This window comes from Gigantopelta aegis, chromosome 15 (genome assembly GCF_016097555.1).
Source record: "Gigantopelta aegis isolate Gae_Host chromosome 15, Gae_host_genome, whole genome shotgun sequence".
NCBI classification, from domain to species: Eukaryota; Metazoa; Mollusca; class Gastropoda; order Neomphalida; family Peltospiridae; genus Gigantopelta; species Gigantopelta aegis.
The window spans coordinates 8,146,771-8,172,887 of NC_054713.1; the positions used below are offsets into that span (position 1 = coordinate 8,146,771).

The 26,117-nt window shown below is 37.3% G+C and overlaps 1 protein-coding gene across 1 annotated transcript; it reads left to right on the forward strand.

Moving 5' to 3' along the window:
- The first annotated feature begins 433 nt into the window (after nucleotides 1-433).
- On the forward strand, nucleotides 434-25,060 carry LOC121390542 (dnaJ homolog subfamily C member 16-like). Its single transcript, XM_041522377.1, has 13 exons — nucleotides 434-631; nucleotides 3,474-3,540; nucleotides 5,168-5,355; nucleotides 6,713-6,846; nucleotides 7,451-7,635; nucleotides 9,519-9,776; nucleotides 11,117-11,247; nucleotides 14,232-14,424; nucleotides 15,727-15,918; nucleotides 16,397-16,464; nucleotides 19,388-19,534; nucleotides 21,009-21,173; nucleotides 21,894-25,060. Exons 1-13 carry the CDS (start codon nucleotides 486-488, stop codon nucleotides 22,267-22,269), a joined length of 2,250 nt encoding a protein of 749 aa, XP_041378311.1. The 5' UTR covers nucleotides 434-485; the 3' UTR covers nucleotides 22,270-25,060.
- The last annotated feature ends 1,057 nt before the right edge of the window (nucleotides 25,061-26,117 follow it).

A 26,117-nucleotide genomic window follows, 5' to 3' on the forward strand; every position in this document is an offset into this window, starting at 1 on the left:
TTTAATGATAAGTCAGTTGTGATACATATTTTACAAAACAATATTACTACCTAATATTTAAACGTTTCAGTTGAATGTTATGAAGTAAAATTTTCTGCCGTTAAACCTGTCACAGCGTGTAATATAGTTGTCCAGTTGGAGTGCGATATTAGAAGTGTTCTTAACCAAGCCACTTTTAACGAAGTTAAACATTTCTAATATTTAACATTTTGATGCCTCCTTGTAAGTAGCCTGTTGATCAGATAATATAACAACGACGTTTAGAAATGTTCGACTGTTTCTTCCGAGAATTCCTATATGGAGGTGCGATAACTATTGGAGGAAAGTAACCAATAGCACAATACTAGACTGGAATTCGATTAAACTTTTCAATTGTGTGTATTTCTCCTCGGCGTAACTAGAAATTATTCCAGTTGAGTTAATAATTAAAGAATGATTCTAGAATTTATTTCGGTAAAAGCATAAATCGGCGATTAATTCATTAAATGATGAATGGTTTTCAATATATTTTGTGTGCGTCGCTTCTGATTCACATTTATGCATCAGAAGATCTGTACGATGTACTTGACGTCAATAAAGATGCGTCTTCTAATGATATCAGACAAGCTTATAAAAGACTTGCAAGGGAATGGTAGGTTATAATTTTAGCCAAATTGAATCAAAATGTTTTGGGGAAAGTTCTGCTCTTCTCCCTTCCCCACATACATTGTATTATCATTTACACTTTTTTTTTTCCTTCATCATGTTACTAAAGGGGGTAATGGGTGGTATCGTCCTTTGACTGCTCGAGTTGCCTCCAGCCCTCCTTTTTTGATATTCATATTGGTATGTACTGGAAGGCTAGAGGAAACTCTATGTAATGCTTTGGCAATCATCAACTACCAAACCGGTCGTGGTTAGGCCATCGGTCTACAAGCTGGTAGGTACTGGGTTCTGATCCCAGTCGAGACATGGGATTTTTAATCCAGATACAGACTCCAAACCCAGAGTGAGTCCAGGGCTGCCAACAATTACGATTTATGCGGAATCATTACGATTTTCCATCTCTTATTACGCCATTACGCCCGTAATCTGAAAGATTACGGCAAATCCGCGTTTTCCTGTTTTTTTGCGGTTTTTTTTGTAATAACCTACCGCCCCTACGAATCACATAAATTGGACTCACCCAACTAGCCGCAAATGAGCACGGAAGTTTTTTTGCGCGTGCAACACACTTCGGGATAGACGTAGCTTGTGAAACGATGCCATTTTGTAAAGATGTCGAAAAAACGCAAACGATCAGAGCCATATGAACTGTGCAAAGCTCAGAAAAAGCCAAAAGTAGTACAGAAGTATAAACAGGACTACAGCAATGAGTGGCCTGTTTTGAAGGCCAGTTCTGTTAGTAATACTAGTGCATTTTGTACTTTATGTCGTGTTGATTTTTCTGTTGGCCATGGCGGGAAAAATGATTGCCAAAGGCGCATCAAAATGAAGAAACACCAGGACATCGTTGAGGCCAGCGATAAAACAATTCATAAAGAAATATCTGGATATTTTATACAGCAAAAGGGTTTATACGACGAGTCACAATTCACGCGAAAATGATTACTCTTTCCCGTTTTTAAATGTTGGCAGCTATGTGAGTGCTCCACAAAGCTCAATGGGTAGGTGTAAATCACTTGCACCGACCAGTGGTCCATAACTGGTTCAACAAAGGTCATGGTTTGTGTTATTCTGCCTGTGGGAAGCGCAAATAAAAGATCCCTTGCTGCTAATCAGAAAGAGTAGCCCATATAGTGGCGACAGTGGGTTTCCTCTCAAAATCTGTGTGGTCCTTAACCATATGTCTGACGCCATATAACCATAAATAAAATGTGTTGAATGTGTCGTTAAATAAAACATTTCTTTCTTTTCTTTCATCGACAACCAAATGGTCGCAAGCTACTGTGTCTAAAAGGTACTAGACGTTTTGCCCCCCAGCCAGTTCACCCCCAGTCAATTCGCCCCCAGTCAGTTCAGTGTTCGAGATAACGGTATCCCGATATCCCAGGGATACCAGAATTTAATTTTGGATACCAGACTTCAAGAACCCAGTATCCCACCGGGATGCCATATAATACTAAATTCTCAGGTGGGATACCAGATTTTGAAATGTTAGTATCCAACTGGGATACTGGCCAAAAATTTTAATCTCGAACACTGCAGTTCGCCCCCAAATAGGATGTCAGTTCGCCCCCACATGCATAACCAGTTTGCCCCTACAAAGGTACCAGTTCACCCCCAGTCAGTTCGGGTCATGTTCCTGGCCTGGAAAGTCATGAAATTTTTATATTGGTCATGGAACGACCTGAGAGTAATAAAGTTCTGTTCTGATATATCCATACGTGTTTGTTCTGTGTTGAATATGAATGCTAGGCAGGTCAGGTCATAGGGTTTTACATGCATATTCAGAACAAGCTGTTGTTTGCACACCGTCCATGACAGGCCAGGCTAAGCTGGTCATTCGCGCTTTTATGGCCATTATCACGTGTTAACCTGTTAACTGTAATCAGTCATAGTGTTTTTAGAAGATGATCATCTTTTTTGATGTTCATGGTTACTAATTAGTGGCCAAAAGAACCCCCGCAATAATCCCTCAATTGGAATAATGCTCACCAGAAGAGGCCATATCGAATTGCTGTTCAAAGCCCTCTTAGGTGTTAGCCGAAGATGCATAATCAGCATCAAGGTTATGTAGCTGATTAACCATTGTTTTATTTATTTCTTCTTAAAACAGATCCTATCTGGCAGGAATGGATGTTTTAATAAATGTTGATGATGTGGTTTGTGTGAATTTGTGAAAAAATGTCGGTGTCTACGCTTATTCAGCACCCTACGTTTAATTACATCTGAAAAAAATATAACCCCGTATTACAATTCTCATGATTCATGATCAGTCCAAATTGTGGAAGGACAACAACCCCTCCCCTCTAAGAAAAGAAACACACACAACACACACACACACACACAAACACACTTTAACATCCTCTAAAGAAACAGTACAATAATTGTTTTAAAGTAACAAATAATTGGGGGCGAACTGACTAAAAGTTGGGGGCGAACTGACTAAAAGTTGGGGGCGAACTGACAAATATTTGGGGGTGAACAGGCGAACTGGTACATGGGGCGAACAGGGCAAACTGACAGGGGGTACAAAATGGCTGCACCCGTTATATATAATAGCCGTCACATTTAACCGTTTTATTAATTAACTATACGATTATACTTGTTGATATTAAGCAATAATGTGCATTATGTATCGTTGAATATGCACACCAGTCCAAAAGCCTTGCTTTAGCATTCCTTTAATGATAGATGGCAAAAATTAAATTCTGAAATATTGCTTGAATTCTACTATTTAATCTTGGTGATTATATATATATATATATTAATATGGCACGATACTGAACAAGATGTTCCCTGCATGATTTAATGTTTTGTACTAATTTCAGGCATCCTGACAAGAACAAAGCACCTGATGCTGCTGACAAGTTTACAAAAATAAATGAGGCATACGAGGTAAAGAATCAAACACACAGACCTGTGGGTCTAACAGCGTTCGAAATAAGCACTTGTCCATTTGTCCAGTCGTCATGGGTTCCAGCGTGTACATATTAGGAATATTGACGAGTTCCGAATGCCCTACTTGGATCACCGAGATCAATACTTTATTTTATTGCCAAATAATATTCAATATTCAGCATCATTTGCATTTAAAAAGAATTTTAAGAAATATATTTTGGGGATACCTTACAAACAAATAACAGCAGGTCATATTTTGCTTCCTATTTCGAGCTTGGTATACAGTCAGTTTAGGATCGATCCCCATCACTGGGTCCATTCGGCTATTTTCCAGCTATTGGTATATATACTATCTTATCTTTGGGATGAGGGGAGGGATATAACCTAATGATAAAACACTTGCCTTATGTACAGTCAATCTAGGATCGATCCCCATCGGTGGGTCCATTGGGCTATTTTCCAGCCATTGGTATCTTATCTACATGCAAACGCTAATCGGAAAGAGTAGCCAATTAAGTGGCAGTAACAGGTTTCGTCTCTAATTATCTGTGTGTCAGATGCCATATAACTGTAATAATAATTAAAATAAAATGTGTCGAGTGCGTCGTTAAATAAAGCATTCTTTTTTTTTTTTTTTTTTTTTTACCGGCCTCGTTGGCGTCGTGGTTAGGCCATCGGTCTACAGGCTGGTAGGTACTGGGTTCGAATCCCCCAGTCGAGGCATGAGTTTTTTCATCCAGATACCGACTCCAAACCCTGAGTGAGTGCTACGCAAGGTTCAATGGGTAGGTGTAAACCACTTGCACCAACCAGTGATCCATAACTGGTTCAACAAAGGCCATGGTTTGTGCTATCCTGCCTATGGGAAGCGCAAATAAAAGATCCCTTGCTGCTAATCGGAAAGAGTAGCCCATGTAGTGGCGACAGCGGTTTTCCTCTCAAAATCTGTGTGATCTTTAACCATATGTCTGACGCCATATAACCGTAAATAAAATGTGTTGAGTGCGTCGTTAAATAAAACATTTCTTTCTTTACCTTTCTTTTGTTTTTCATTGTTTTCTCATGTTTAAGGTGGGTGGTAACCCAGTGGTAAATTGCTCGCTTGATGTACAGTTGGTCTAGATCAGACCCCATCGGTGAGCCATTGGGCTGTTTTCTCGTTCACGCCGGTGCATCACAACTGGTATATCAATGGCCGTGGTATGTGCTAATCGTTCTGAATTGGTGAAAATGAAAGTTCCTTTGCTGCTAATGGAAAAATGTAGCAGGTTTCCTCCTCTCTAAGACTATATGTAAAAAATTATCAAATGTTTAACATCCATTAACCATTGATTAATAAATTCGTGTGCTGTAATGGTGTCATTAAACAAAACAAGCTTTAGCTTTCCTCTAAGACTATATTCCAAAATTACTATATTGGTGACACCCAGTAGCCGATGATTAATAAAGCAATGTGCTGTAGTGGTGTTGTTAAACAAAACAAACTTTAGCTTTCGTCTCTAAGACTATATGTCAAAATCACTATATGGGGGACATCCATTAGCCGATGATTAATAAATCAATGTGCTCTAGTGGTGCCATTAAACAAAACAAATTTTAACTTTCTTTCTCCTGTTTCCTACAGACCCTGAGTAACCCAGAGAAGAGATCTGCGTACGACAATTATGGCTACACGTCTCAGAATGGACGACGACAGCCTTTCCATCAGCCGAATGGTTTCTTCCCATTTGACGACTTCTTTTCCGGCTCCGGCTTCAATTTTAACTTCGGAAAAGGTTCATCTATTCTTGATAGATACTCCACAACGCTGAGGTAATTATTGTTGTTATGGGGGATTTTTTTTTCAGAATTATTTTTGGGCTGGCTGTAGGAAATTTTAGTTAGGTGATGGAAATTTATGGTAAATGTATTTAAAATACTGCAGGACGAGTGTTACAAAATCTTGAATAAATCCCTGCTAAAAAACAAATTCCTCTTCTGTGAATGGTATTGTGTTTGTTCATTCACCCGCAGTGTGATATGACATAACCTTGATCCTCTTATTGGAGGGGGTGGGAGGTAGGACGTAGCCAGGTGGTAAAGTGCTCGCTTGATGCACAGTGGGCCCAATGGGCTATTTCTCGTTTCAGCCAGTGCACCACGACTGGTATATCAAAAGCTGTGGTATGTGCTATCCATTTTGTGGGATGGTGCATATAAAAGATTCCTTGCTACTAATGAAAAAAAATGTAGCGGGTTTCCTCTATAAGACTATATGTCAAATTTACCAAACGTTTGACATCCAATAGCCGATGTGCTCTAGTTAAACGAATCCTCTTTTCTTTCTTTTTTTCATTAATCAATATATGTCAAATTTACCAAACGTTTGACATCCAGTAGCCGATGTGCTCTAGTTAAACGAATCCTCTTTTCTTTCTTTTTTTTCATTAATCAGTATATGTGAGTGTTTTGTATAAATTTTAGGCATTTGTTTCATTAATCAATGTATGTGAGTGTTTTGTGTAAATTTTAGGCATTTGTTTCATTAATCAATGTATGTGAGTGTTTTGTATAAATTTTAGGCATTTGTTTCATTAATCAATGTATGTGAGTGTTTTGTATAAATTTTAGGCATTTGTTTCATTAATCAATGTATGTGAGTGTTTTGTATAAATTTTAGGCATTTGTTTCATTAATCAATGTATGTGAGTGTTTTGTATTAATTTTAGGCATTTGTTTCATTAATCAATGTATGTGAGTGTTTTGTATTAATTTTAGGCATATATTTTTTTCTTGGGGCGGGATGTAGTCCAGTGGTAAAGTGCTTGCTTGATGCGTGGTTGGTTTAAGATCGATCGCCGTCGGTGGACCCATTGGGCTATTTCTCGTTCTAGCCAGTGCTCCACAACTGGTGTAACAAAGGCCGTGGTTGTACTATCCTGTCTATGGGATGATGCATATAAAAGATCCCTTGCTGCTAATCGGAAAGAGTAGTCCATGGAGTGGTGACAGCAGGTTTCCTCTCTATATCTGTGTGGTCCTTAACCATTGTCCTTAACCATATAACTGTAAATAAAATGTGTTACGTGCATCGTTAAATAAAACATTTCTTTCCTTTTTTCTTCTTTTTTTATCCTCTTTTTATTTATTTTCTTCCATTAATGGGTATTTGTGTGTGTTTGTATTTTAGGCATTTTGAGATGAGATTGTTGCCCGAGAGTCACAAGACCCCATGCTTCATTTACCTTCACAGCAGTTTCTGTTTCGAGTGTATGCGCATTGAACCATACATTGAGAAGTTTATTGCCGAACTGGAAACAGTCGGTTAGTATTCAGCACGTTAATTGAGTTGATTGGTTGTGTGTGGTCAGGCTTTCTTACTGAAAATAGCTTGAGGTTACGTAACAAAGCTAAACCAGACCGTAAGTGTCCTTACTAGGTGGTTATTGGTTTGAAATGTTTTGAAATTGGATACTGCTTTGCATGTACTTTGCTATTTCTCGTTCCAGCCAGTGCTCCACAACTGGTGTAACAAAGGCTGTGGTATGTGCTACCCTGTCTGTGGGATGGCGCATATAAAAGATCCCTTGCTGCTAAACGAAAAAAGTAGCCCACGAAGTGCCAACAACAGGTTTCCTCTCTCAATATCTGTGTGGTCCTTAACCATATGTCTGACACCATATAACCTTAAATAAAATGTGTTTAGTGAATCGTTAAATAAAACCTTCCTTCCTTCACCATACCACTTGCCCAGTTGTGATCAGTTAGTACTACATATAACAAGTTACTTCAAACCAATGGGCTATTGAAATACTACAGAGGTTAACCTCTGTGTAATCATCAAAGAAAGATGTTCCACAATAAAATGAAGCATATTATAATTATAATGTTAATATGTTGGGTTTTTGTTTTTGTTTTAATTCTGTAGGACTTTGTATTGGAACTGCTCACATGGCAGTGAACCGAGGCATTTCTAGTCATCTTCGAATCCACGACGTGCCCGCAATTGTCGGTCTAGTGAACGGCAGACCAACGTTCTTTAGCGGACCTGTCAACCTGCAGACACTGAGGGAGTTTGTCCGCAACTGGTTTCCCAAGGATACACTTACAAACGTAGGAAAACTTTTAACAGTTTTCGGGTTTTTTGAAACGTACTGTTCAACTCAACTTTTGCTCTTTGGGTACATTTTGAAACAACTCTTTGTAAGATAAATGATATCTAATGGCTACTCATGAAGTATTTTCTATATAAACACCTTGATGTAAGATAAAATATATAATCTAATGGCTACTCATGTAGTATTTATTTCTTCTGTTATTTTTATAACAAAGTAAAGTTAAAACCAGACCAAAAATATTTTGCCACGTTGCAGCTAATTATTACAAGACGACATTATGTATATTTTCATTCCAATAGATTTTTGATTTTTATAAAAAAAATGTGTTGAAAATCCTGCATTAAAATAGCTTTTTGGCTAAAACTACTAAAAGAAAAATGACCAAGAGTTAACTCTCTTGAATATTGACATACTTTGTATGATTTTTTTCTTGAATGGTGACAATATCAGGGGTGGGAATTAGTGAACTGTAAAATAAGGGAAGTCTAGAGGGGTCCCAGAAATTCTTGAAATCTTAGGTTAAAATCTGTGCCATCTGACACATTTTGGAGGAAAGGACTATTAAAATGCGAGGAAACGCAATGTTCCATGGGAGGAAAATAGCTGATCTGAGGAGAATTCCCACCCCTGTGACATACATGCAATTTGTATGATTTATCCCATGTGCTGTATAGTGTACATACTGAAAACGTTAAAATTACATCGGGAGTACTTAAGGTGTCCATGTTTTCAGATAAATTTGGAACGTTTAGCATAGGTATTTCATAAGACGCTTTGAAGCGCTTACAAGAAAGCAAAAACAGGAATAAAACACTGTACTAGTTATTGTGAATACATATACAGTAAAATAAAATTTAAACTGTACAGCTCATAATTTTATTACAAAGCAGGGCTTCTCGAATTTTTATAAATTCCACTTGCCATCAAATCAGTGATTTAAAAAAAATTACTACCGTAGTCACAAATTTTAGTAATTCACTAGTCCTATTTTGCTTTAAGTTAATACAATTTTACTAAATAATAGTAATAATTGGATATGCCACCTAAAGATGGAGATATATCTTTAAAGTTTGGGGGTGGATATTAATTATTTGCAAAATAGACTTAACTGCAACATTTGACACATTGTTTCCACTAGCCGTCGGGCAAGGCAATAGTAGTTATCTTTCTAGCCCAACACTGAATATCACTAGCCATTGGAGTGGGGCTACCATAATCTAGAAGCCCTGTCTGGCATGGCAATTGTAGTTATTTCCTAGCCCAACACTGAATATCACTAGCCATGGGGGTGGGGCTACCATAATCTAGAAGCCCTGTCGGGCATGGCAATAGTAGTTATTTTTCTAGCCCAACACTGAATATCACTAGCCATTGGAGTGGGGCTACCATAATCTAGAAGCCCTGTCTGGCATGGCAATAGTAGTTATCTTTCTAGCCCAACACTGAATATCACTAGCCATTGGAGTGGGGCTACCATAATCTAGAAGCCCTGTCTGGCATGGCAATAGTAGTTATTTACTAGCCCAACACTGAATATCACTAGCCATGGGAGTGGGGCTACTATAATCTAGAAGCCCTGTCTGGCATGGCAATAGTAGTTATCTTTCTAGCCCAACACTGAATATCACTAGCCATTGGAGTGGGGCTACCATAATCTAGAAGCCCTGTCTGGCATGGCAATAGTTGTTATTTACTAGCCCAACATTTAATATCACTAGCCATGGGAGTGGGGCTACTATAATCTAGAAGCCCTGTCTGGCATGGCAATAGTAGTTATCTTTCTAGCCCAACACTGAATATCACTAGCCATTGGAGTGGGGCTACCATAATCTAGAAACCCTGCAAATTTAACCTTTGTATGAATATTCCGTTTATCAGGTTGATGACAACAACTACGAGACATTCATCAGTGGATGGAGAGACAACCACGTGCGAGCGATTTTCTTCAGTCACCGAGATCGGCCTTCAACGCGGTTCTTAGCGCCGGCGTTTCTCTACCGAGACTATGTGACGTTCGGCTACGTAAACATGAAGTCTGAATCTATCACAAATCTGATGAAGAGGTTTGGCGTAAATCAAAATCACGAGTCACTGCTACTGTTCAATGAGGAATCCGTTCCTGTGGCAACTATCAGTGTAAGAAAACATCCATTCTCTTTGCTATGTCTTAACCTTACTCTGTGTTAACTTTTTTCTTACTGTGGAATTTACTACAAGTGATTTATTTCTTAGCTGATTGATTTCTAATTTATACACAAAAATTAAATATTTTTAGCTATTTTCAAAACACTTTTACTTTTCATCTTACGTCAAACCAAATTGAAATTATTTGCAAAAAAAAAACATTTTTGTAGGAGGATTTGACGAACTATATGTAATAACATCGGGTATTGGCCTTACTCTGTGATGGTAAAAATGGGGAATTTCTGTCTGGCTTGAACAGGATAAAACTGATAGCCTATGTTATTATCTGGTTATTATCTCTTTATCGTGTACTCCCAATAAACAGGGGGCGAGACGTAACCCAGTGGTAAAGCGCTTGCTTGACACGCAGTCGGTTTGGGATCGATCCCTGTCAGTGAGCCCATTGGGCTATTTCTCGCTCCAGCCAGTGCACCACGACTGGTATATCAAAGGCTGTGTTTCGTTTTCTCGTGCAAATTTGCACCGATGTTTGTGTGCACTTGTGCAATTGCAAGCAATTTTGGCAATCCACGTTTAAGCAGTGCCCACAAGATAAATTTACTTCCGGGTTTCGTTTCTCGTACCGATCTTCACGTGCACCGATACAATTTCAGAACATCCGAGTTTTAGCAGCGTCAACTAGATGTGTGCATGTATGTTTACTACAATAATCATCTGGCACACATGTAAGGGTGTTAAAAGTAGTAGTAACAGGAATTCAATTCTAACTTTCATATAGTTGTGGTAACCTATAGGTTACCAAGCTATATTTGTGGGAACCTATAAATGGCTTACCAGACACAATGCTTATTTCGATGCCTGCAGGTGAATGGTTTTTTGACATACATGTAGATGTAATGTACACATGTATGTGATGTACATGTGTATGAGACATTGTAAATGATATCTTGCTATGTAGCAGGTTATGTCTTTGTTGTATCCAGTCATCATAATCTGTCAATGCAAACAGTTATTGCAGAAAAAAACACCTTTAATGGTTAATTTTTGTAATAAAATAACGTTAAAACCGGACAAAAAATTGTTTGGCATGATATTGTCAAATATCAGGAGATGACGTTACACATGTTTTCAAGAAAAGCTGTGTCAATTTCATTAAAACGATATGCAATGTGATGAAAATCTATGGATGCAATTATCTTTGACACTGAATAATGTTACGATAGGTGATGTTATTTAATTCTACAGAATGCTTATAATTAGTAAATGAAGTAATAGTTATATTATGGTGAATCGAGATGGTGACTTCAGTGTAATATTTTATTTTGTCACAGATGAAACAGTTACAGAGGAAAACACTGGATGAGGTGATTGAACAAAATCGCTTCCTCATTCTGCCGAGACTGTCATCACAGAAACATTTTGATGAACTCTGTCCCGTGCAGCCGAAAGTTGCTAGACGAAGGTAAGCGTAGAAAAGAGAGGAATGTTACAGTGACTATCTGTCACGGGGATCCTATAATACCCGTAACTGAATAAAACACGATTATCCAAATCTCTCTCCTAACTGTATATCTATTAGATCTCTCTGTATCGGGCCGTGTATACCCGAGTAGCTTGGCTCTAGGTATAAACAGAGATATGATCTTATATAAAGTATATATAATATAGCCCGTTAGTTCACTAGAAAACACAACAAAACACAATACACTTTGGAATCTGTATTAACATTACGCTGACAAATATATTTGCCGCAGTTAATTACTTACAACAATAATAATAATAACAACCCGGAACTAATCACTTAATTAGTTAATCACTAGGTGTCTAGTTTACACAATATTCTAATCACTTCACCGTGATGCAACACACACACGTGTGATAATTGAGAAACGCTTCCAGGGGAACTTAATTAATAAAGGACTTACAACTCTATTCCTACTTGGTTAATTTTTAATTAACCCTTAACTACTCATTCAGTAACCTTGTAATACAGAATTAATACTGGTACCTATCACAATAAAGACACTAACCTACTGTTTAACTATGTCCTCTAGGATGACTAGCTAAGCTTTAATAATTTTAGCACAGTGAAGCCTACAATTTACTTCGTCAGTTTACCGGAAACACTGTCTAAATAATATGGGTATAATACAGTATTAAAATATTTAAAGTCACATCAATCACATCAAGGTTATACAACAGAGCAGAAATATATATTTACCAGTCCAAACGGACTAACATTCCCTGGAAGCCTTCCAATATGTTTCTCCCCGATATCTCTAAAATCCGAATATTGCCGGGGGGCACAACGCGGAACCTCACCTATCATGTGAATTTGCCCCAACTCCCAGAGACGGTATTTTTCCGTAGATAGCCAGACTTACTGTCGCCTAGTTTGCCAAAAATCACGGTCTTAAAACCGCACTATCGTAGGTATTACATAACTACTGGCCACATGGCCTCCACACCTGGTCTAAGTGTGTATAAGGGGGTACGGTCGTGCGGAGGTATTATGTAACCAAGTGCACACAGCCCTCTGAAACAATTAACATCGCCACAGGCGAAAGAAAAATAAGAGCATGTTCCGTCACACTATCCCAATGGAAAAATGCAGCCGGTTACCTATCTATAACTGTGTAAAAATGACCATATGCAGGGGACAATATTTCGAAATCTGAGGTAACCGGAAGTCGGTTCACGTGGTTTTTACCTAGGTAACCAATTGTTCGGTTACGTGAATTATGTGTGCGTAATCTGTGGATTACCTGATCGGTTACCTCAAAGTTACGCTGAAATTATATTTTAAATACATAATGTTTAGCTCAAACATAAAGTTAAAACAAAATACAAAAGAAAACGTTTTATAAAACAGTTTCTGTAATGCTTGCAAATCGAAAGAAGTAACTTGTAGATGTTTCTTTTGTTTTCGTACGATCGTAGCGTTGTAGATTTATTATTGTTATTATTATTATTATTATTATTCACCACTTGCCATCGGGATCGCAAAAAGTAATTTTTAGTTGCCCAAATCTAAAAACCACTGTCCTCGGGCATCGGGCCACCGTATTCTAGAACCTCTGTGCAGCTTGCTGAAGTTAACACTATTAGCCCAGTACTGAAACAAAATAGATACATTTGGAGGGAAAATGTCGATTCCCTGGTTCCTCTGAAGTATAATGCAAAACACTCAGTCACTCACTGGTGCATGATTTGACTAATATTTTTTTATATAAATAACAAATAACGGCTACCATTTGTCACTGATAATATGTAAAATTTAGTATACAGCAGATTTTTAAAAACCCACCAAAAAACCCAAACAACAGATGTCCAGTTCCTCTGAATTATAAAACAGGCTACTCATTGGTGCATGATTAGATTAATAAAACTAAATCTTATAATAACATAAAAAGAAAGACCACAATTTGACACTGATATTTTGCAGTGGTGATGCTATATTCACTTTATTGCTGGTACTTCTATACTACAGTGACGTTCCAAATGTTTATTTAAAGCACATTATGCGATGTTAGTATTTTTCAGCTTTTGTGACATTTTTGCATTTTTGTTTAAGTTAAAACCGTTTTGAACCTTTGTAAAATTATGGGCAATCCAATATTATGTCTACATATATTCCTTTAGAAATAGAATAGCAGCAGATAATTTAGACACCTTAGCGGTGCATGCACATATCTTTAAAACTTTGGCTCGACTCTATACTGAGCCTTCGGTCGCAAGTTACAACAGTTGCAATATACCGTTGTCTACTGGTTTGCCGCGCATCAAGTACTAAAAATCAATCTAAAACATTTGCCGGAATACTAGTAGTATGTCTGCATGAATAAATTTCCTGTAATCGTAAAGTTTGGTAGTTTTAATTTGTGAACATCTACAGGTCACGACGTAACCGATTTGCGGTTCGCATAAATTTAATTTTGCGTAACCAACACGCGAAGAGAACGGCGGTTCGCGTGAAATATTGTGCCCGGATATGTTTCAAATCCAATAGCCTGTTATTAATAAATCAATGTCATCTAGTGTCTTCATTAAATAGAAACAAATTTGTTTAGTGTTTATTTCTAAATAATAACTCCTTTTTAATGACTAAATTTTACAGTTTATTGTTTAGAAAATCAAGTTTCTGAATATCCAATGTGTTTTTGTATAATTAGAAATTATATATTTTGGGAATTTTTATTCTAAATATTGAGAATTTTCAGTGCCACTGACAAGGGGCCTATTTTTTGGACCCACAGAATGTCTGGATGAATTTCTGTTTCCATAAACAGGACAATACATACCACAGCCAATGATGTACCAGTTTTGAGGGCATCGATTGGCATGATCAATCCAGCAACCCTTTGCACCTCAGGTCTGAACTCTACCACTACATCCTGGCCAAATTTATAACAAACTTTATTATCTTTCTCTTCTTTGTTTTTTTAGTTTCTGTATCGTCTTGGTGACGAAGGAGTCTGAGGATCACGACTACCACCGGTCGACGTTCCGCGACTTCGCTCAGTCATCACGGACTCCGCCGAGTCGTGTGAAATATGTGTATATCTACGAGGAGAAACAGTCCAATTTCATCGGTGCACTACTCAAGGGCAACAAGACGAGGCAAGAGAGTGTTTTGGAGGTAAAGTTAAAGTTTGTTTTAACAACACCACCAGAGCACATTAATTTATTAATCATCGGCTGTTGGACGTCAAATATTTGGTAATTTAGACATTATAGTCTAAGAGAGGAAACATGTTACATTGTTCCATTAGTAGCAAAGGATCTTTTATATACACCATCCCACAGACAGGATAGCACATACCACAGCCTTTTATATACACCATCCCACAGACAGGATAGTACATACCACAGCCTTTTATATACACCATCCCACAGACAGGATAGTACATACCACAGCCTTTTATATACACCATCCCACAGAAATAGCACATAGCACAGCCTTTTATATACACCATCCCACAGACAGGATTACATACCACAGCGGCTATTGGGTGTCCAAACAGTTTGGAACAAAAAAATAGAGCACATTGATTTATTAATCATCGGCTGTTGGGTGTCAAACATTTGGTAATTTAAGACATAATACTAATAATCTCAGAGAGGAAATCCACATACCACGGCCTTTGAAATACATGTACCAGTCGTGGTGAGCTGGCTGGAACAAGAAATAGGATTTAGAGGTGTATGCGTGTCACTGTTAGGTGTAAATTCAAGATAGGGCCTCAGAGTACCATGTTCATACCTTGTCATTTCAGGGGAGCTATCACAGGCCTGGAAATACATTTTCAATGGTGCCTGACGAAATGACCTGTGTCAATCGATTTGAGCCTGTCTAAATTAAACTGTGCCTGTCAACCAAATGTTGAAACGATGTTACTATTGTCCTTTATTAATCATGTACTATTACATATACTCGAAGAAATACTTTTCATGATGTAGTGAAAAGATGCATAGCTTGTTTGAGCCATTTGGAACATATCAGATGATCGGGCTTACTCGAGTATGTTCCGGACAAATGCGATGGCATTCTAGCAACAGTGCCATAAGCACGTGCATGCTGCATGATATGGTCAAAATATTATCTTAGATCTACATTTTAAAACATACAGCAGATCAAACTTCTTCACGACAGAAATACTTCAGACAAAATGACCACTAATATTAAATTTGTGACTGTCAAGGCTTGACAAATGACATATTTGTATCAGACAACATCCGTGACTGGCCACTTATTTCCATGCTTGCTAACACTCCACTAATTCAAGGAGAGATATTACTTTTTAAAAAAAGAGGGGAGTGAGTAGTGCGGTAGAGGGTGTCTATCTAACTGATGTTTCTTGATTTAAAAAAACTAAACAAATTAGTTCATTATGTTTTACTTGGATTTAAAAATGACAAAATACCTTTACCCATGCAACAGGTTGCTATAATATGGAGAGTTGACAAGAAGAAGGTGAATTACGAATTCCTAGAAGATGGGTGGAGCTCGGACACACACTTGAACAGCATTAGTCGGAAACGGCTGGAGGAGAGACTAACAAGTCTGCTAACCAGCGACCACCTCCTACCATACAGAGTGACATACCCGGAACTGTACAACGAACACGCACTGGTGAATTTTTGTTTTTTCAACCTCTGAACATGTATCTATTAATTTCCAAGATTTTACAGTAAGTACTTTTACTGGCAAAGATAACTAGAATTCACTTCTCGTGTTTTTGTATATGAAAAATATCAACCTCATCAAGTTAATCAGTATTTGTCTTGGCGGATCCTCGGTTTATATTTTCTATATTAAAAAAAAACCCACTTGCGGTGAACCCAGCACTAGTTTTACACGTAAACCTACGACTAAACTACAATTCTTATTACTACTAATAGAACACTAATATAGCTTGAAGTACACATAGTACATTTTCTTTTCACCTTAAGATGCTGCATCTTTCACAATGATGTAATTTTCAGCGTGAAATACATGCCAAACACATGTAAACCTATGACGGGTATAACTGCTGGTCACAGACGTAAGCTTAGGATACTTTGTGAAATGGGCTCCAGAATTACATAAACCCAATATTATTTCCTTGTAGGGGCTGCTGACAAGAATATTGTACAGGCTGCTAGACTGGGCTGACAGAGCTTATATGTACGCACTAGGGTAAGTAATATACTTTAGAAACAGGGCTGACAGGGCTTATATGTACGCACTAGGGTAAGTAATATACTTTAGAAACAGGGCTGACAGAGCTTATATGTATGCACTAGGGTAAGTAATATACTTTAGAAACAGGGCTGACAGAGCTTATATGTACGCACTAGGGAAAGTAATATACTTTAGAAACAGGGCTGACAGAGCTTATATGTATGCACTAGGGTAAGTAATATACTTTAGAAACAGGGCTGACAGAGCTTATATGTATGCACTAGGGTAAGTAATATACTTTAGAAACAGGGCTGACAGAGCTTATATGTACGCACTAGGGTAAGTAATATACTTTAGAAACAGGGCTGACAGGGCTTATATGTACGCACTAGGGTAAGTAATATACTTTAGAAACAGGGCTGACAGAGCTTATATGTACGCACTAGGGTAAGTAATATACTTTAGAAACAGGGCTGACAGAGCTTATATGTACGCACTAGGGTAAGTAATATACTTTAGAAACAGGGCTGACAGAGCTTATATGTACGTACTAAGGTAAGTAATATACTTTAGAAACAGGGCTGACAGAGCTTATATGTACGCACTAAGGTAAGTAATATACTTTAGAAACAGGGCTTATATGTACGCACTAAGGTAAGTAATATACTTTAGAAACAGGGCTGACAGGGCTTATATGTACGCACTAAGGTAAGTAATATACTTTAGAAACAGGGTTGACAGAATTTACATGTAGTACATATTTTAGAAACAGGGTTGACAGAATTTACATGTAGTACATATTTTAGAAACAGGGTTGACAGAATTTACATGTAGTACATGCAGTACATATTTTAGAAACAGGGTTGACAGAATTTACATGTAGTACATATAGAAACGGTTGACAGAATTTACATGTAGTACATATTATAGAAACAGGGTTGACAGAATTTACATGTAGTACATATTATAGAAACAGGGCTGACAGAATTTACATGTAGTACATATTATAGAAACAGGGCTGACAGAATTTACATGTAGTACATATTTTAGAAACAGGGCTGACAGAATTTACATGTAGTACATATTATAGAAACGGGGCTGACAGAATTTACATGTAGTACATATTATAGAAACAGGGTTGACAGAATTTACTTGAGACTGTTTGTTAAGTCTTATACAGACATGGCATAAGCAAGTCGACATGGGGGTAGAGGGGCTGACTGAAATTGAGACTGTTTGTTAAGTCTTATACAGACATGGTATAAGCAGGTCAACATGGGGGTAGAGGGGCTGACTGAAATTAAGACTGTTCGTTAAGTCTTATACAGACACGTCATAAGCAAGTCGACATGGGGGTAGGGGGCTGACTGAAATTGAGACTGTTTCGTTAAGACTTATACAGACACGTCATAAGCAAGTCGACATGGGGGTAGACTGACTGAAATTTTTCGTTAAGTCTTATACAGACACGGCATAAGCAAGTCGACATGGGGGTAGAGGGGCTGACTGAAATTGAGACTGTTTGTTAAGTCTTATACAGACATGGTATAAGCAGGTCAACATGGGGGTAGAGGGGCTGACTGAAATTGAGACTGTTCGTTAAGTCTTATACAGACACGGCATAAGCAAGTCGACATGGGTGTAGGGGGGCTGACTGAAATTAAGACTGTTCGTTAAGTCTTATACAGACACGGCATAAGCAAGTCGACATGGGGGTAGAGGGGCTGACTGAAATTGAGACTGTTCGTTAAGTCTTATACAGACACGTCATAAGCAAGTCGACATGGGGGTAGGGGGCTGACTGAAATTGAGACTGTTTCGTTAAGTCTTATACAGACACGTCATAAGCAAGTCGACATGGGGGTAGGGGGCTGACTGAAATTGAGACTGTTTCGTTAAGTCTTATACAGACACGGCATAAGCAAGTCGACATGGGGGTAGAGGGGCTGACTGAAATTGAGACTGTTTGTTAAGTCTTATACAGACATGGTATAAGCAGGTCAACATGGGGGTAGAGGGGCTGACTGAAATTGAGACTGAAGTCTTATACAGACACGGCATAAGCAAGTCGACATGGGTGTAGGGGGGCTGACTGAAATTGAGACTGTTTCGTTAAGTCTTATACAGACACGTCATAAGCAAGTCGACATGGGGGTAGAGGGGCTGACTGAAATTGAGACTGTTTGTTAAGTCTTATACAGACATGGTATAAGCAAGTCGACATGGGTGTAGGGGGGCTGACTGAAATTGAGACTGTTTCGTTAAGTCTTATACAGACATGGTATAAGCAGGTCAACATGGGGGTAGAGGGGCTGACTGAAATTGAGACTGTTCGTTAAGTCTTATACAGACACGGCATAAGCAAGTCGACATGGGTGTAGGGGGGCTGACTGAAATTGAGACTGTTTCGTTAAGTCTTATACAGACATGGTATAAGCAGGTCAACATGGGGGTAGAGGGGCTGACTGAAATTGAGACTGTTCGTTAAGTCTTATACAGACATGGTATAAGCAAGTCGACATGGGGCTGGGGGGGGGGGGTGTGACTGAAATTGAGGGTGCAAAGCACATTTTCTAAGGGGTTCAGGGGTATGCTCCTCCGTAAAATTTTAAAAACAAAATGTCCTGGAATGCAAGTTCCTGCATTCATCTCTGCCTTAAGAGTTACTACCAGTAATATTTTTAATTCAGAATTATCTTTGCTCCTACATGCATGTTTTGGGTTTTTTTTTTAATTTTATCCCATTGCCCCCTTTCCTTTCTCATTTCTTCCCGATCTGGCAACTCCTCCTCCTTTCAACTTCTTTTGCTGTCCACCTCCACATTCCAGTCCTTGGTCATGCCTGTTATTAATGTCAGTGACCAGCAAACGTTTTGTGAGCACTGGGATCTTGGGCTCATCCAAAAACTGGATGTTGATTTTTAAAATGTTTTTTCAGTTATGACACGACTGTGTATCTGACTGTCCTCATGTCCGTGTTTCTGGTTGTGGTCATGGGATTGTTCATGCATCACCTAGCAACCATCGAAGAACAGCAGGTCCAGCAGACGAGAGCTGCGGCGAGGGATATGAAACGACCCCAGAGGTCAGTGTTATAGATTAACAGCCTTTCACAGTATGTAAAAATTATAGTTAAATACTCAGTGATAGATTAACAGCCTTTCACAATATGTAACAATAATAGTTAAAGCAAGGCTTCTAGAATTTTTATAAAATCCACTAGCCATGGGATCAGTGGTTTTAAAAATTTACTAGCCATGATTAAAATTCACTAGCCCAACTTTACTTTAAGTTAATATAATTTTACTAAATAATAATAATAATTGGATGTGTCACCCAAAGAGTGAGATAGAACCATAAAACACTAACATTGGGGGGTGGGGGCATGATATTAATATTTATAAAATAGACTTAACTGCAACATTTGACAAAATATTTTCACTAGCCGTCTGGCATGGCAATAGTAGATATTTACTAGCCTAACATTGAATATCACTAGATCACAGAATCTAGAAGCCTTGGTTAAAAGCACAAAACGACCCCAGAGGTCAGTGTTACAGATTAACAGCCTTTCACAGCATGTAATAATAATACTGTTAATTGTTAAAGACATAATCATACTACAAAAAATATTACTATTTGCAAAACACAGTAATGTGGTATTTTAATACAGATGTACAGGAATTGAATTTTGGGATTTTGTTTTATTATTAACCTTTTTACTAAGATCTCACCGGAGTCTTTAAAATGATGAAATATGGATATTTTGGTATTTCATCTTAAGACTTATAATCTTGCACTTCCGACCCAGAATCTGAGATTCACGAAAGCACATAGTTTTGCTAAATTTGCAGCTTGTGTGTGTGTGTGTCAGCTGATTTGAATTCAGTTCAGATCTTGTTGATATTTTTAAAATTCTTTAACAGCTACAGTATAACTGTGAGGAATTAGTACTATGGTCCTATAACCCACACTGAGCCAATTAAATACAACCTGGGTAAAAGCTTGTATAGGGATGTAACTCCAGTATCTACCAGCCTTTTTGCTGAATTGAATTCCGTATTTAACAAAACCACATTATAAAAAAGTATTGACTGTTGGTGGTCAACACAAAAATTCAAGAATTATCAATAAAACTGTGTAAACAGCTGTGAAAGAGTCAGATGTTTGAAAGACAATGACGCATATCACCATATCATACTGCTGTGTACCAACAGTGAAATATCATGGCTAAAACACTAAACTACTGATGCTTCTTAAGAACATTACCTTTACTTTTACTTTTACGTCATAATAAATTAAACGCCATATTTTTTATTTAAATATTCTTTAAAATTTGGAGGAAGGGGTGAGGTGAAATTTGATTTGATATTTTCAGCATATTTGAAATACAGGACATGCATTACATATTATATGTTTAAAGAACAAAGAATTTTCTTTAATTTTTGTGAAAGTGAAAAGAAGAAAAATGGTGGTGAGCCATTATCCTTGCATGAATGGGGATGAAAATTTTGAAATTTAATTTATTGTGGTCTCATGAATTGTTCTTTGTTTTGCAGTGTTTTCCAAGACTCTAAGCTTCACTTGTACGAGCTGAAGTTTGAGACGTACGTGAACCTGGTGAAAGAAGCTGACACGGGACTGACGATCGTCGTGTTTGTTGGCGAGACGTCGCGAGAACCGCTCTGTACCAAGTTCGCAGCACTGATGTACCCATACGCAAGGTACTAGTATTTACTAAGCTTCTTCATGTAAAGTTTATAGGAAGGGTCACTATGGTATGTGCTGTCCTATATATGGGAAAGTGCATGTGAAAGATTGCCTGCTGCTTATGTGGTGGCAGAAGATTTCCGTTCTTTCGACAAAGTATAAAAATATATAATGTAAATAGAACAAATTTAGCATGCATAAAATATTAGCGAATTTATTGAGGCTATAGTTTGTTTTGTTTTGTTTAACGACACCACTAGAGCACATCAATTTATGAATCATCAGCTATTGAATGTCAAACATTTGGTAATTTTGACATATAGTCTTAGAGAGGAAACATGCTACATTTTTCCATTAGTAGCAAAGGATCTTTTATATGCACTATCCCACAGACAGAATAGCACATACCACGGCCTTTGATATACCAGGCGTGGTGCACTGGCTGGAACAAGAAATAGCCCAATGGGCCAGATCGATCCCAAACCAACTGCATCAAGCTATGTCCCACCTTAATGAGGTTATAAAAACACTAATATCATATTACTACAATTTTCTATTGCATAATGTTGACATATATTAAAGTATTCTTTCAGCCGATTTTACAACTTAAGCTTATTTGTTTAATGTCATATCTATAATTACAAATTAAAGTGTGTTTTTTTATATTTCTATAAGGCCTGTCAAAACAAATTTAGGTTTTTTTACCAACAAAACTACATTTTTCTCCCCCACAGATACAGTGCCCTGACGTTTGCGTTCCTACGACTGGAGTACTACATCAGCTGGTACCAACATCTCCTGGAGGAGAGCCTCGACTTCAAACTCAAACTCGACAACATCAACATCCGCAACTGTCTCGGCACCGTACTGGCAATCAATGGCTACCGAAAGTACTTCTACATCTACCACCCGAAAAACACACTGCCGTGGATGCGCAAACACAGCAACATTTCAAAGTCTATCGGTTTCTTTGACGACGATTCAGACCCGGAGATGGAGGACAAACCTGTGGAACATCTCCTCGATGGTTTGTGTCTGTGGGTCGATAAGATGTTCGATGGATCGGTGAAAAAGATCAGGATACCTTACTGGCCGGACATGTTTTCTTGATAAATGTCTGTTTATTCATAGAGAGAGAGGAGAGTGGCTGTGTGTTTTGCAAGATGTCAATTGGATGTCGATTAGAATTTGTCTTCGAACATTTATCGGTGAATAAAATGTTTTATGGATCAGTGAAAAAGATCTGGATACCTTATTGGCCAGACATGTTTTCTTGATAAATTCTGTTTATTCACAGAGAGAGAGAGGAGAGTGGCTGTGTGTTTTGCAAAGATGTCAATTGGATGTTGATTAGAATTTGTCTTCAATCTCTTATCAGTGAATAAAATGTTTTATGGATTGGTGAAAAAGATCTGGATACCTTATTGGCCGGACATGTTTTATGGATGTTTCAGTGACTGTGTTTTGCAGGGAGTCAGCTGACAATACAATAATAAGAAGTCATCTTTGATCTCTACAGGAGAATAAAATGTTTATGAATCAGAGAAAGAAAAAACAGAAGCATTATACATTATTGGCAAGATATGTTTTCTTGATAAATTTTGTTTATTCAGAGAAAGAGGCGAGTGGCTGTGTGTTTTGTCAGATGTCAATTGGATGTCTGGATTAGAAATCGTCTTTGATCTCCATCAGTGAATAAAATGTTACATTGAACAGCAGTATACATACCTTTTTTGATCATGTGTTTTCTTGATCTTCCTTTGTTATTAGAAACAAGAGGCTGGCTGTGTGTTTTGCAAGGAGTTAATTGACTATATTGATATGAAGTCATGTTTGATCTCAATAGGAGAATAAAATGTTGATGAATCGGAGAAAGAATAAAAAGCATTATACCTTATTGGCCAGACATGTTTTCTTGATAATGTTTTCTTTTATTCCATGAAAGAAGATAGTGTTTTGCAAGATGTCGATTGTATCTGTCTTGATTAGAAATCGTTTTCAATCTCTATCCGTGAATACAATGTTTTATAGATCAGTGATAAAACAAACAGCAGTTAAATACGAGTGTTCATCACCTAATTTCCACATATTTCTGTTTACAAATGTCTAAAATTGTCCACAATAAGTGGTGTTTTGTTTTTTGAGGATGTCATCAGCATACGAGGGATATGCAAGCATTACAAATATGTTTTCATTAGTTTATGTGGTGTTTTCTTTGTTTAGTCTGAGTGCAGTTGATCAGTAAATTAGAAAACTGCTATTAATAATAGTGCATGAGATGCCTACATTCCTTTACTTTATTATTATAATCAAACCTTTCAACCTTTGTCACATAGGTTGTCTAAAATACAAAAAGGTTTCCACTTCTGCTGAATGTTTATTCTGTTGGCAATTCTGAGCATGCCTACAACAGTTGTCAACAAGAAACTTTGTACCAAACAAGCGAATGACAATCAAGCCCATGTTTTAGTTGAGAGTTACGAATTTCTTTGATGTTTGCAATGTCTTTGAAGTTTGCAATGTCTTTGATGTTTGCAATGTCTTCCTGCATAATTATAACTGGGGCAGAATGTAGCCCAGTGGAAAATACTCCTTGATGTGCAGTCAGTTCAGGATCGATCCCCGTCAGAGGGCTCATTAAACTATTTCTTGTTTCTGCCAGGCAGTGTAACATGACTGGTATATCAAGGGCACTGGTATATGCCATCCTGTCTAGGGTGGTGCATATAAAAGATCCCTTGCTAATAATGGAAAAATGTAGCAGGTTTCTTCTCACACTGTTTTTCAAAATTAACAAATGTGTCGGATGGTGCATATAAAAGATCCCTTGCTACTAATGGAAAAATGTAGTGTTTTTTCCTCTCACACTGTTTTTCAAAATTAACAAATGTTTGGCATCTATTACGCAATGATAAATCAATCGGTGTGCTTCAGTGGTGTTAAACAAAACAAACTTTAACAACTTTCTTTGATGGTTGCAATGTTTTCCTGCATAATTATGACTAATGCATACCAGTATTTACTTTGGTGCACTGCATGCATTTTTAGGCTTGTCCATAACCTGAAATAAACATATCTTATTCCAGACAGGATTTTCTTCCTTTCAACCTATTATTAGTATTAATTTTGTAAACATCATACGGTTTAAGTGTCGTTTGTTTTCAATTTTATTTGGTCACAAATTGTGATGTGTTAACATGAAATATTTTTATTAATGTTGATTTAAAAACATTTTTTATTCCTTTCCTCATTGCAGGTATATTGAACAAATTAAAGCAATGATTCCTTTTCATACCAACCAAGCAGTTTTGTAGTTGTATGCTTGGCTCAGACTCAGGGGTGTAGCATGATCTGGACCTAGGGGGGTTCGAATATGAACCAAGTGGACCTTTTTCTATTTTGTTTTTGCACCACCAGAAACTCCATATGTATAAACCTGTATGTTTTAGTTCTGAAAGCGGACCATTTGCTTCAGTCCGAACCCCCCTAGCCTATGCCTCTGAGACTACCAACTGCCAGCAGAAAGTAAGCAAACTTTCTGCAATCACAACTGTCCAGTTGCTAGTCTGAGCGCTCTTACAACTCTATATTTGTCGTATACTGGTACGACTTTACAACCTTTTAGTTGTTAATCTTGAGCGCACCCATCCTAAGTTAGGATTTGGGAAAATAACAATGCAACCATTGAGTTGGCCAATTTCATTGTGACAATTGACAGTCTGAGCCTAGTGTTATGATCGAGCAGTTTTGTGGGATTGCCATTTGGTAACATTACATTCATCGCTTAAAGGGACAGTCCTGAGTTTGCTGCAATTTTTAAGATGTTATCGACTAACAGAGACTTTTTAACGATTGTAATTACATATCAAATATATTTTTCTAAATAAAATATTAGTGGCTGTATATTAAATGTGTTTCTGATTGTTCTAATATTTGTACTAGTTTAAATTTCGTTTCATTTCCTAAAATATTTTTTGTATGTATGAAATTATTAGAAGACAAAATCCAGTTTGGGCTTCTTACAAATATTAAGACGACCAGAAACACATTGAATATACAGACTGATATTCTAAACAAGAAAATATATTTAATATGCTTGTTTAATCGTAGAAATATTTTATTAGTCAGAAACATCTTACAATGCAGCAAACTCAGGAATGTCCCTTTAAGTATATAATATACCCTAAAGTGGCATTGTTATTATGCGATTAGTTGCACCGATTTGTGGGCCCTACAAAAATTGGAACTTGTATGATTCAATCACATGCAACAAGTCGGTGTCATATGCCTAATCACATAGTGAGAACGTCCCTTTAATAAATATACAATCTTGAGTGGTTCATTGTTCTGTAATTATGCAACTTGTTTTTTAAGTTGTTTACTTAATGATTGTTGTTTCATTCATGTTAATAATACTTTTTTTTTTTTTTTTTTTAATCTTTATACATTTGTTTTGAGCAATATTTCAACAGTTTTGTTGACTTGATTTAATACTCAGGAATGTTTTGTGTATGTTTGTACAAAATTTGTTAGCATGGAAGTCGGATTGGTTTCTCCAAGGCCCGCTTTTCATTAAAGGAACATTCCCGAGTGCTGCAATTTTTTAGATGATATTGACTAACAGACTTTATAACAATTCTAATTATATATCAAATATATTTTTCTGCATAATATATTAGCGGCCGATTATTGAACGTGTTTCTGATCGTTCTAATATTTGTACTAGGTTACATTTCATTTTATTTCATACGTACGAAATTATTTGAAGACAACATCCAGTTTTGGCTTCTAACAAATACATGTTGAATATACAGAAAATATATTTAAAATGCAAGTATAATCGTAGAACTATTTTATTAAGTCAGAAACATGTTACAATGCAGCAAACTCGGGAATGTTCCTTTAACGTGATTCTGTGTATGGAAATGCACTTTTGCATATCTACGTTTTTTTGTAAG